At 38.0% G+C, this 13,214-nt stretch overlaps 1 protein-coding gene across 1 annotated transcript in view; it reads left to right on the top strand.

Moving 5' to 3' along the window:
- The window catches only part of Tex11 (testis expressed 11), a 126,097-nt gene that overhangs the window by 86,136 nt on the left and 26,747 nt on the right, over window positions 1–13,214 (top strand). Inside the window, 3 exon segments of the mRNA XM_060375507.1 lie at window positions 1,278–1,338; window positions 9,425–9,510; window positions 11,347–11,403. Coding sequence (XP_060231490.1) covers window positions 1,278–1,338; window positions 9,425–9,510; window positions 11,347–11,403 — 204 coding nt within the window.

Raw genomic sequence — 13,214 nt, 5'->3', positions numbered from 1 at the left:
CAGTTTATATAAAAAGCAATACTTTGAACCAGATGTGGTGGCACATACCTTTAATCCCAGCACTTGACAGGCAGAGGCAGGTGGCTCTCTGTCAGTTCGAGGCCAGCCTGGTCTACAAAGTGAGTCCAGGACAGCCAGGGCTACACAGAGAAACACAGTCTCTAAAAATTTAAAAAAAGCAATACTTTGAATATGGGTGTGGTATCATGGCCTGTAGTCAGGAAGATGATTTTGAGTTCAGTCTTTGAGGCTGAAAGACCTTATCTCAGAAAACACTAAACCCAAACAACAAACAGCATCACAAGCAATACTTTGGGAAAGCAACCTCTGTTTTTGAGGAGCTTAATAGGGAGAAATTCCAGGTGGAATGGGAGACAATGATAATCCAGTCTTAGGATAACAGGCTAGACAAGGATATTAAAGAGGTAAAACACCACTTTTAGCTACCCTATCTTTCAATCGATATTAGTTTCATTTCCTGTTGCTGTGACAAAATACCTTGGCAAAAGGGATTGAAGGGAGAAAGAATTTATTTGGCTTATGGTTACAGAGGGCTTAAAGGCCACTCTGCTGGTAAAGGAGCAGTGGTAGGAGCAAGAGCCAGTCATCTTGTGTCAGTGGTCCAGGAAGGTAGAGCATAATATGGGGCTGGGCTATAAAGCCTCAAGGCCTGCCCTCATGGGCATGCTTCCTCTCTCAAGGCATCCCATTCTGGTGTTTCCATGACTTTTCTATACACCACTAACAACTTAGAAGTAAGGATTCAAATTAATGAGCCTTTGGGAGGTAATCTTAAGGAAACCACAATATTACCCATTCACTAAATTTACCCTCCTCAGCGATGACATACATATTCTAGTTTCTGAAACCTGAAGAACCCTGGAAGAGAACATCCAAGATTCCCACTACTACCTTCCTGTACATACCAGGCATCACACCATGTATTTTATCTTCTCAACCGTAGTTGGGGGTAAACTGTACACATTCCTTTCTAAATTCCAGCCTCTCAACTTAAACACCTGCTTCTGAAATCGCCTGTTGCCTGTGTGTGTGTGTGTGTGTGTGTTTTGCTGAGTCATCCCCATGGCTTATAAATATCTTCTTGTCTTATTCAAATGAACAGAAACTTAAAAAAAAAAACTGTCTTAACCATCTTCTTACTAACTACTGCCTTCTTTTCTTTCTCGGATAACAAAACTCCTCTGAAATGTCTATATTCATTATTCCTTCATATCTCCTGAACTTTCTCCTGTCAAGTTTTTTTGTCTTTTTTTCAGGAGAGCATACCAAACTGCTTTTATCAAGGTCAATAACGACCTGGTCCTGTATATTGCAATGGTTAGTCCTCATTATATTTACCTATCATCAGTAGTCAATACAGTTGACCATTCTTTTTTTAAGCACAATTAGATTCTAGTATTCCTTGTTTTATTCTAATCAGTTGTTCTCTTTCACTCTCTTTTCATTTCTCTTAGTCTGGCTGTCAAGCGATGACATTGGTATATTTGAATTTTGGGAAGACAGGGCAGAGAATAAATTAATCATTCATGAAGGCAGGAAATGAATGACTAAGGAAATGTCATGTGCTTGCCAATAGGATTAAGACTCATTTGATGATGCTTAAAAATAAAGAAATAGGGGGCTGGAGAGATGGCTCAGAGGTTAAGAGCACCAGCTGCTCTTCCAGAGGTCCTGAGTTCAATTTCTAGCAACCACGTGGTGGCTCACAACTGTCTATAATGAAATCTGGTGCCCTCTTCTGGCATGAAGGTGTACATGCAGACAGAATACTGTATAAATAATAAATAAACAAATTGTTGTGTAATTTTATACAACTTCTACATTCTGCCTAATGAAAGAACAAAAGTCCGTGCAAAATTGGACTTAACTAGAGTTTCAGTTTTATAAAATGGATGCAATGAATCAAATATGTCAGTAAAAGTAGAGTAATTATAATGAATCCCTCTAGAATTTTAAGTGGGTGTATCAGAAGACATTAAGTGAATGAGGCACAGTGAAAATTTGGAAGCATCCAAGGGGAGAGTTTTTACTATAGGATTGCTGGAGTCAATAACAGAGATAACAGATAGATGTTCACAAAATGGAATTATTCTCAATATTCAGGAAATGGAAACAGCCTATGTGTCTATCAAACAATGAACTGATAATTAAATTGTAATACATATATACAACAGAATTTTATTCAACTATAAATAAAAATAAAATTTCAGGAAAGTGAAACTGAAAAAAAATTATAGTGTGTGAGGATATAATAAATAAACACATTTTCTCTTTCATATGCAGACCTTAGCTTAGAATTCTTCGACTGTTGAGGAAGCTAGAAAGAGGCCATTAGATGTGGACAGGAAGAAGGAATCTTAAGGAAAGAGGTTAACAGCACACTTGTGACATGAAAGCGGAAGAGGGAAAACTGAGGGTGGAAAGATTTCAATTGGGGTGAGGATCAGGAGATACAGGAGAGGAAATCGTATGGGGAGAGTTAACTAAAACTAAGGGTATTATGAGAAAGCCCTGTGAAAACCTACCGCTTTGTAAGTGAATTAAAAAGATTAGAGACATCTTGCATGAGTGGCTAACGCTCCTCCCCAGAAGCCAAATTAAAAGAAAATCTCAGTACCGGGTTTGGGATACCTTCCTATGGGCTGTTGGTGAAGGCGGCTAGAGAATTCCCCCAGAACAACACAAGCTAGCACCGACATGATTGTTTGTCCACCAGAACTAGATCATAAGACAGGATTGCTTAGAGACACTACACTTGGGTTGTTCTATGGCCACCAGATTAATTAGTGAAACTGTCAACCTTACCTCAGCTGAAATTCAAAATAAGTTGGCCGTAAGAAGTCACTACATGAATTTATAAGTTCCTTTATTTTTCATCTCTGCAAGGAGATCACAAGGTTGAAAACAGTCTGAACTACTTAGTGAGTTCACGCCAGCATGAACAACATAAGGAGATGCTTAATGAAAAAGCAGGAGGAGGAAGGGATGATTTATTACTGACAATTTGTTACTTTTTCTAAAAGTTGGTCTTTGTTAAATAATTGTCCACTACTTCTCAATAAAGCCAATCTTATTCTGTTCTGTTTATCATAAATTTTCTTAGTTGAAATTGCCAGTACTCCAATATTCATTTTCCTTGTTTAAGCAAAATGATTTTTAATTAAAATTTCTTATTTTATTAATTTTCATTGTTTGAGAATTCATATGTGCTTTCATCAAATCTACCTCCAATTCTTCCCTTCCAGTTTCTCCCCACCTCCCCACTTTTCTTTCCAACTTGATGTGCCCTTATTATAAATTTATTTTTGTTATTGAGGATTTGATACGTGATTCAACCTTTTTATGCTCTTCCCCCATCCAATTTCTCCTGGGTCCCCAATCACACCCTGTCAAATTGATGATCTTTTAGTCAAATGTGTGGTATGTATATACATATGTATGTATGTATAAAACCTAGAGTCCAGCTTATGTTGTCCTTATTTGCATATATTTGGAGCTGAACTCTTAGGATTAGGATCGTGTGACAGAAATAAATAAATCTGGTTCCTCCCTTAGCAGCCATTGACTTTCGGTCGCTCATCATCTAGGGGATGGGAGCATGGGGGTCACTAAATGTTCTCTGTCCATGTTGATGTGTAAATTAGTGTTGATTTGCAGGTTTTACACAGGTAACTATTGTTGAGAGTTCATGGGAGCTACATCCCTGTCCTGCACAGAAAAAACAAAAAACAAAAAACAAAACTATCATACAGTTGTCATTCCAGTCCTTAGGTTGTTATGGTCTTTCTGCCCCCTGTTCCACAACTTTCCCTGAGCCTTAGGTGTAGAGGTTGTGACGTGAAAAATAAAAGAAGCTTCTTTGATGAGATGTGAGAACTTCACTTAGGTCATAAGGATGAGTTTTTGGAAGGTAGTTGGAAACTATATTTCTTTAGTAATATGGTTGTACTGAGTTCTTTTTTATGTATTAGTTACTTTTCTATTGCTGTCATAAAATACCATGACTAACACAACTTATAGAAGGAAGGGTTTATTTGGAGCTTACAGCCCCCAGAGGGATGAGAGTCCATCATCATCATGAAAGGGAAGTGTGGCAGCAGGCATGTTGTGTGGAACAATAAGCTGAGAGCTCACATCTCTCTCTCTCTCTCTCTCTTTTTGCTATTTTTATTGAAAAACATCTCCATACACTATTTTGTGATCACATTTTCCCTTCTTTTGATTATTCCCAGAGCCCACCCACCATCTACACACTCAAATTAATGCCCTTTATTTATCTCTCTTAAAAAAAAGCAACAAATAATGAACAAAAAAAGAGAAACTCATAAAAGCAAGAAAAAAAAAAAAAAAAAAAAAAAAAAGGAAAAGCACCAAGCTGGAAACCAAAGTATACAAGCAAAAGACCAATAAGACAAAATTTCTTCCAAAACCTGATGAACTGGAGATAGCAGGTGGCTCTTGAAACATCAGATCTTGCTTCTGGTGATGTACTTCCACTAACTACTACATCTTCTACACTTCCTCTAAGAGCATCACTAACTGGGGGACCAAGTATTCAAATGCCTAAGGATGTGGACAACTTCTTATTCAAGTTACCACATGACTTATGACCCTTCCAACCATGGGTTCTTGGCTAGATTTACAGTACCAAGTATAAGCTCCTCCCAAGTGAACAGATATTTAGGTCTTATCAGACAGTTGTTTGTTGCCTCAAGATACAAGTCTCACTGTTGCACCATTGGGGATGTCTTGCTGATCCCATTGTGATTCTCAGGCTTTACAGCTTGGTTTGGTATCATTTTTCCTTGGCAGTTTACACGGCAACTTCCAACACTATTAGAGGTAACCGGTAGCCAGCTAGTTTCCAGGTCAATACCAGCTTTATTTCTATGGTCCAAAGTGTGGTGTCTTCATCAGTAGGGTCGTATGTTCATATTCTGACAGGCAACCAAGAGCAATGGACAATAGCTTAGATTGTTTGATGGTATGTCTTAGACAATAAAGGATATGGAGACCAACAATTTGAAGGAAAGTATCGCCTAACTGGCATTGGGATTTTTTGTTAAATAATCATTGGCTTTTGTGGGAGAATTATCTTCCCATGTAGAGGTTTCTACATTGAAACTGTAATTTTAAGTAATCTTATAAAATACTAGGTTTTACTATGGCTTTTTCAAACACCATTTATTCTTCCTTCCTCCCTCCCCATCTATATTAACTATCCAGTTAAGTCTCCCCCAATTTATCACTTACCATCTTCATAGCACCTGTGCTCTATTAGCTACCTTTCTAGAGTGTCTTCTCCACACCTCCCCCAATGGTCTGTTTCTCTTTTTCTGTCTTTTATGGTTGCTCCAGTGTTGTAGAATATTAATATTTACTATTGATTTATCTTTTAGTTAAACAGCAGTTATTCCTAAACCAGCTGTATACCCAAATCACCACACAAAGACTAGGATTTATTTAATTAACCTAGAACACAATGCTGGGCAATAGTTACTCCATCCTGAACCTCCAAGCCTGCATAGTTTACTCCCATTCAGATTTCCCACATTATACTTGCTTTTAGTCATATCTTAGGTCCAGTTCATCTCTCTTCATGGTTTCAAGTCCTGTCTTGCCGATCTTTCCTCTCCTACCCTCCCACTTGCTTCTTTCTCCTTCCCTCCTGACCAGGAAGTCCCACTCTATTCTCTCCCTTGCTCAGCATTGGCTGTTGTTTTATTGACAATACAGAGAACAAATGATGGCATGTTTACACAAACGAGACAGGTGATGCTTAGAATAAATATCACAATGCAATGTCCAGATTAAAACCAGATAGTGTAGTAGAGAAATCAGCATTTGAATGAACAAGGGTAAATTGTATACATTCCTCAAGAACATTATACCAACACCCCAGGTTAAACACGCAAACCTAAAGATTCAGATCTAAGATCCCCAAATGAGAAAGAGAGACCATATGGTCTTTGTATTTCTGCATCTGGCTCACTCCACTCAGTATATTTTCCAGCTCTATCCATTTACTTGAAAAATCCATTTTTCTTTATATCTGAATAGAATTTCATTGTGTTTATGCCCCACATTTCATTACCTGTTCATCAACTGATGAACATCTAGGCTGTTTCCATTTCCTGGCTATTGTGAATAAAGCAGCAATAACCATAGATGAGCGCACCTCTGTAGTAGGCTACAGAATCTTTTGGACATATACTCAGGAGTGGTGTAGCTGAACAATGATAAATCTATTTCTAGTTTTTTTGAGAAACCACCACACTGATTTCCATAGTGATTTCACTAGTTTGTATTTTAAAAGATTTAAAGCATTTTGGAGCAGTTTATGACAGTATAAAATTGTTTTACTTATTAGTAATGGAATAGAATTTAAGCTATTGAGAGGCTAGAATATTAGGAACTCATCTGCCTATGCATTGAAGATGCTGAGAGATAAGGGAGGGAAAGGTTGGATAAAATAACTTAGCAGTAGTTACTACATCAACAAAGGAGAAGAAATCACTTAGGAACCATAGAAACAAGGGAAATAGAGACTATGGCAACAGTAAAGGATATAAGAACCATGGCAACAGCAGAGGTGACAGGAATATAGTATGATGACAGGAAATTCAAAGTGGTGTTTTGTAGAGAAGAACAGGGGAGAATAATATGAAAATAGCACTCTAAGCCAGGAGGGCAATGAAAGAAAAATATATTGGTACTAGAGAAGTTTCCCATTTAAGCAGTATCCTTAGATAAAACGTACATTTTCATTGTAGAAATAACATGGAGGAAACTTTCAGAGAAGGGGTCTCTCACAGATAAGACCTTTGTGATAATGGACTAAAAAGTGTATAATGGAAGGGTTGGAGGAGCTGGGAGAAATGAGAACAGGATACGAAAGGGGACTATCCAGAGCCTTTGATATTATTAGAGTACTAGAAATGAGGGATTTTAACAATTTGGAGTTCTTTTGGTTACTGTTAAAAACAAACAAACAAAAAACAAAGATAGGACTGGAGAGATGGCTCAGTGGTTAGGAACACTGGCTGCTCTTTCAGAGGACCCTGGTTCAATTCCTAGCACTCACATGGCAGCTCAACCCTGTCTATAATAGTTTCAGAGGATCTGACACCCTCACACAGACATACATGTAGACTATACACCAAATATATGCAAAAAGTAATTAATTAAAAAGAAAACAAGGATAAAGAGACTTAGCAAAGCTGTGGTTGTGATAGGAAGCTGTGGGTTTCTTTTTCTTTTTTAATTGAAAATAGATAGTTTTGAAATTAAAATTTTAATAAATCTCCTCCCATCTGGATCCACACTCTTTTTTACTCTCATTAAAAAAAAAAACAAAAAAAAAAACCAGCATCTAACAATCAATAAATGGGCCCTCATGAAACTGAAAAGCTTCTGTAAAGCAAAGGACACTGTTGTCAGAACAAAACAACAGCCTACAAACTGGGAAAGAATCTTCACCAATCCTATATCTGACAGAGGGCTGATATCCAAAATATATAAAGAACTAAAGGTAAAAAGCAATAAATCAAGCAATCTGATTAAAAAATGGGGTACAGAGCTAAACAAAGAATTCTCTGTAGAGGAATATAGAATGGCAGAGAAACACTTAAAGAAATGCTCAACTTCCTTAGCCATCACAGAGATGCAAATCAAAATGACCCTGAGATTTCACCTTACACCCATCAGAATGGCTAAGATGAAAAACACAAGTGACAACACATGTTGAAGATGTTGTGGAGAAAGGGGAACCCTCCTCCATTGCTGGTGGGAATGTAAACTTGTACAACAACTTTGGAAATCAATCTGGCACTTTCTCAATTAGGAATAGCGCTTCCTCGAGATCCAGCTATACCACTTCTAGGCATATATCCAAAAGATGCACAAGTATACAACACGGGCATTTGCTAAACCATGTTCACAACAGCTTTATTCGAAATAGCCAGAACCTGGAAACAACCCAGATGTCCATCAATGGATGAATGGATACAGAAATTGTCGAACTTTTACACAATGGAATACTACTCAGCAATTAAAAACAAGGAAATCATGAAATTTTCAGGCAAATGGTGGGATCTGGAGAAGATCATCCTGAGTGAGGTATCCCAGGAGCAGAAAGACATACACAGTATATACTTACTTATAAGTGGGTACTAGACCTATAAGATAGGATAGCCATACTAAAATCTGTACACCTAAAGAAGATAAACAAGAAAGAGGACCCGGGTTAAGATGATCAATCCTCACTTAGAAATACAAATGGGATGGACATTGGAAGTAGGAGAAAACAAGTAACAGGACAGGAGCCTACCACAGAGGGCCTCTGAATGACTCTAGCTAGCACTGTATCAAAGCAGATACTAAGACTCATAACCAAACCTTCGGTAGAGTGCAGGCAATCATATGAAAGAAGGCGAGTTAGTATGACCTGGAGAGGACAGGAGCTCCACAAGGACCAAATATATCAGGGCACGGAGGTCTTTTCTGAGACTGCTTCTCCAACCAAGGACCATGTGTGGATATAACCTAGAATCCCTGCTCAGATGTAGCCCATGGCAGCTCAGTATGCAAGTGGGTACCCTAGTAAGGGGAACAGAGAATATTTCTGTCTGAACTCAATGGCTGTCTTTTTTACCTCCTTGCCCCCCCCCCCTCCGCAAGGGAGGAGCAGCCTTGCTAGGCCACAGAGAAGGACATTGCAGCCAGTCCTGAAAATACCCGATAAGTTAGGGTCAGATGGAAGGAGGGGAGGACATCCCCTATCAGTGGACTTGGAAAGGGACAGGGAGGAGATGAGGGAAGGAGGGTAGGATTGGGAGGGAATGAGGAATGGGGTGCGGCTGAGATACAAAGTAAATAACCTGTGATTAATATAAAAAAATAAAAATTATAAAAAAAGAAAACAAGCATCTAGAAAGGGGAGGGGGACCACCCCTATCAGTGGACTGGGGGAGGGGCAAGGCAGAAGAAAAGGGAGGGAGGGCAGGATTGGGAGGGGACAAGGGAGGAAGCTACAGCTGGGACATAAAGTGAATAAATTGTAAAATAAATAAATAGGAAAAAATAATAAAAAATTAAAAAAGGGCATCTAAGGAATAATAAACATACAGTACAATAGGATAAAACAAAAATAAACAAATTGGAATAGGACAAAACAAACAGAATAAAAAGAGCCAAAGGAAAAACAGAAGTGAGTTTCTGAGAATAAAATGAATCTGTTTTCTTTTTGCCAATGGATTATAGCTTCATTCTACAGTGTTACAGAGTTCTTTTGAGGAAAAAAAAAGGAATATATTTCTTTGTAATAGTCAGGAATATAGACAATGTAATCAAAGCATCACTTTCTTTAAGATGTAACTTAGTATACTGTGTTTATTCCTTTTAGAATGGACAACAGTTTGTGTCAAGAAAAGCCTTGGAATATTTATCTCAACTTTCAGAAGCCCCAAAGGAAGTTCTTGGAGCTTTAAAGTAAGAAATTCATGTTTTCTGGACATGTGAAGATTTCTCTCCTTTCCTTAATCTTAGTTACAAACTTTGCCAAAACAGTGGCGATATCAAAGCTGTAAGTAAGAACCAGTAACAAAGATGTTCAGTTAAAAAAAAAAAAGAAAGAAAAAAAGAGCAAAGGTTAGTGCTTGAACCTTGTTTCCCACTCTTCCTTTCTATAAAGAAAAAAAAAAAATTGTTAGAAGGAATCTTTTACATGCAATACTGAGAGTCACACTGGAACGTGAGAACACTATAGCTTCGAGTGTGAAAAATAAGAAACCCAAAGCATTTGTTCCACTGCTTGTCAGCTCTACTTCACGCAATGCTTCTAACAGGAAATAGAGTGGTAGAATTAGTTCTGTCAGAAGTTGAGATATCACCACGCACTCAATCAAATATAGAATACCATTCAGAACATATATTTTTTTCCATATACTATTTTATTTTTTCCACTGTTGGGTCTAGAACCTAGGGCTTCATCCATTCTAGGGAAGCAACAACTCCAGCCATGCACTGGTCTTGAACCTGCTGCTTTTATCTCCTGAGTGCTGCAGTGACACTCATGCGCTACCACTTGTGACTTTCCAGCCCCATCATTTCATTTAATTTTATTATTTTAAGTTTTACTTTATTTCATTTTATAAAAAGGATCTTACTATGTCTCCCAGAGTAACCTTAACCTCAAAACCCTCTTGCTTCAGTATCCCAAATGCTGATATACACAGTCCACTGTACTGGGCTCAGATAATATCTCAAAAAAGCACTTTCAGGTTTGAAGTTATCAACTACTTCGTCATATCATTTTTTAGTAATGCTTCCAGATCCCTTCAAAGATTTGTGGTTCTTTCTTCTGATACTCAAAAACCAATTATCGGCAGTGGACTAGGAAAGGGACAGGGAGGAGTGAGGGAGGGTGGGAATGGGAGGGAATGAAGGAGGGGGCTATGGCTGGGATACAAAGTAAATAACCTGTGATTAATATAAAAAAAACAATTATAGGTTTCTGACAGAAAAAGCTAAAGAGTTGTTCACCATACTTGTTGTTTCTGTACTGATATGAACTTGGAACTGTTTAATAGCTTATTATAAATAATACTTTTGTTTTTAAATTAAAATGTTACTTCTAAAATCATAAAATTTATGTTTTTATTGCAACCTTTAAAACAATACAATGATCTACAAATAAGACTAATTTAACCCTCTTTTCTTGTTTCTGCATCCTGGGATAATTATAGTTAATAAATTGGTATAATGTCTCTGACCTATTTCTTCCTAAGAATCTCTTTTACTTGCTTGCTCTTGGTTTAACCCTCATTCTCTTCAACCCTCCCTCCCTCTCTTTCTTCCCTGGGTACACTGCTATGGACAGAGTCCAGGGCCTGTATCCTAGCTTACTTTCTAGTGCTGCGATGAAACATCATGGCCAGAAGGTACTTGAGGAAGAAAGAGTTGGTTTGATTTACATTTCCTGATTACAGTCTACAGCTGAAGGAAGTCAGCAGAATCTGAAGGCAGGAACCGGGATGCAGGTACCGATGCAGAGGCCATGGAGGAGTGCGGTTCACTGACTTGCTCTTACAGAACCCAGATCCACCAGCCCAGGGATGGCACCATCCACAATGGGATAGGTACTCCCCCATCAATCACTAATTTTAAAATGCCCTACAGCCTAATATTATGGGGGTATTTTATCAACTGAGGTTCCCTCCTTTCAGATAACTCTAGTTAAAAAAACAAAACTAGCACAGCCTCACACATATACAAGCTGGATCACTCACCCTTAAGAATCATCTTACATATTGCTTTTTTGCACGGGTGTCTTGTTCAAATTATTCTTCCACAAGTTTCTCATATGCCAGAATCTGAAAATAAGTAAGTGATTTCAAGAAAAATTATGGATTTACCATTAGAAAACTTAGAGTAGCTTTAACTGCAGACCTTATCTTGAAAGATAAATTATGTAGTGAATGAAATTAATATCTATTTTTCATATTCTATATGTTTACTTATGAGATCTATACCTTAGATAAGTTCTTATCATTTTCTTCTTTCAGTTTTTCCATCTGTAAAATGGAAATGATACCAATGTTTGCCTCCTGGAGTATCTGTAATTGCTCAGTGAATTAATATATTTAAAAGGTTAAAATATGCAACCCATAGGGAACTCATTCTGTAAGTAAATATATAAGAGTGCTTGGCAGTTTATAAGTCCTCACATTTCAGATATGACTTGATTATGTTATTGTATCTGTTCCCCTTTAACATCAGACTCAATGGAAATTCACAAAGAATAAATAATGTGAAGAGTTGCTCTTTTCTCTATTATGTCAGCTAGGATATAATAAAGAAATATATTTTTCCTCACAGTTCCCATGGTATAAAATATCAAGAACTTAACTATTTATAGAAGGATTTTGTCACCAATTTTTCATGCATAAACTCACTTCTTCCTGATGAATTAAAAGAAAAAAATTAAACACCAACAAACCGAACAATCCAATTAAAAAACGGGGTACAGAGCTAAACAGAGAATTCTCAGCAGAGGCGTCTCAAATGGTCAAGAATCACTTAGAGAAATACTCAATGTCCTCAGTCATCAGGGAAATGCAAATCAAAATGACTCTGAGATTCCATCTTACATGCATCAGAATGGCTAAGATCAAAAACTTAAGTGACAGCACATGCTGGAGAGGATGTGGAGAAAGGAGAACCCTCCTTCATTGCTGGTGGGAGTGCAAACTTATACAAGCACTTCGGAAATCCATCTGTCACTTTCTCAGAATATTGGAAATAGCTCTACCTCAAGACCCAGCCATACCACTCCTGGGTATATACCCAAAAGATGTTCCACCACATCACAAGGACATTTGCTCAACTATGTTTATAGGAGCTTTATTCATAATAGCCAGAATCTGGAAACAACCCAGATGTCACTCAGTTGAGGAATGGATACAGAAATTTTGGTACATTTACACAATGGAATACTACTCAGCAATTAAAAACAAGGAAATCATGAAATTTAAGGCAGATGGCTGTAACTAGAAAAGATCAAAGATCATCCTGAGAAAGGTAACCCAAACCCAGAAAGACACACATGGTAAGCACTTACTTATCAGTGGAGTTTAGCCATATATAGTACAGGATAACCAGGCTATAATTCACAGACCCAAAGAAACTAAGTAACAAGTCTCACTTAGAAGTGGAAATAAAGTAGACAGCAGAAGTGGTTGAAGAGAGGGAACAAGTTAGGAGAAAGAACACAGGAGGACTGAGGGCCTGTAGAAAGAAGAGAGAGAGAGAGAGAGAGAGAGAGAGAGAGAGAGAGAGAGAGAGAGAGAGAAACCATGGACAGAGGCATCTCTATGACAAGCTGGAGACCTAGGACAGCGTAGGCTTCTGGGAAGATGCAGAGGTGACTCTAGCTGGGACTCCTAGTTGCAGAGGTCATGGAGACTGAACAGGAAGTCCTCTAAACAGACAGGACTCATTGTGGACATGGTGTTCCTATACCAACCAAAGCAAAAAAAGCTTTGATCCCAAACTTACCCTGTCTATATGATGTGTAGGTAGAAAAGATAGAACAGAAATTGGGGGGAATATCCAACCAATGTCTGGCCCAACTTGGGACCCACCCCACCGCTGACACCACATGAGCCCAGCATTGCTAGCTTCTGAGAAGCTCC

Source organism: Meriones unguiculatus, chromosome X (genome assembly GCF_030254825.1).
Source record: "Meriones unguiculatus strain TT.TT164.6M chromosome X, Bangor_MerUng_6.1, whole genome shotgun sequence".
Lineage (NCBI taxonomy): Eukaryota > Metazoa > Chordata > Mammalia > Rodentia > Muridae > Meriones > Meriones unguiculatus.
Note: the sequence above shows the minus strand (reverse complement) of the source record. Positions and strands in the feature narration are given on the sequence as shown.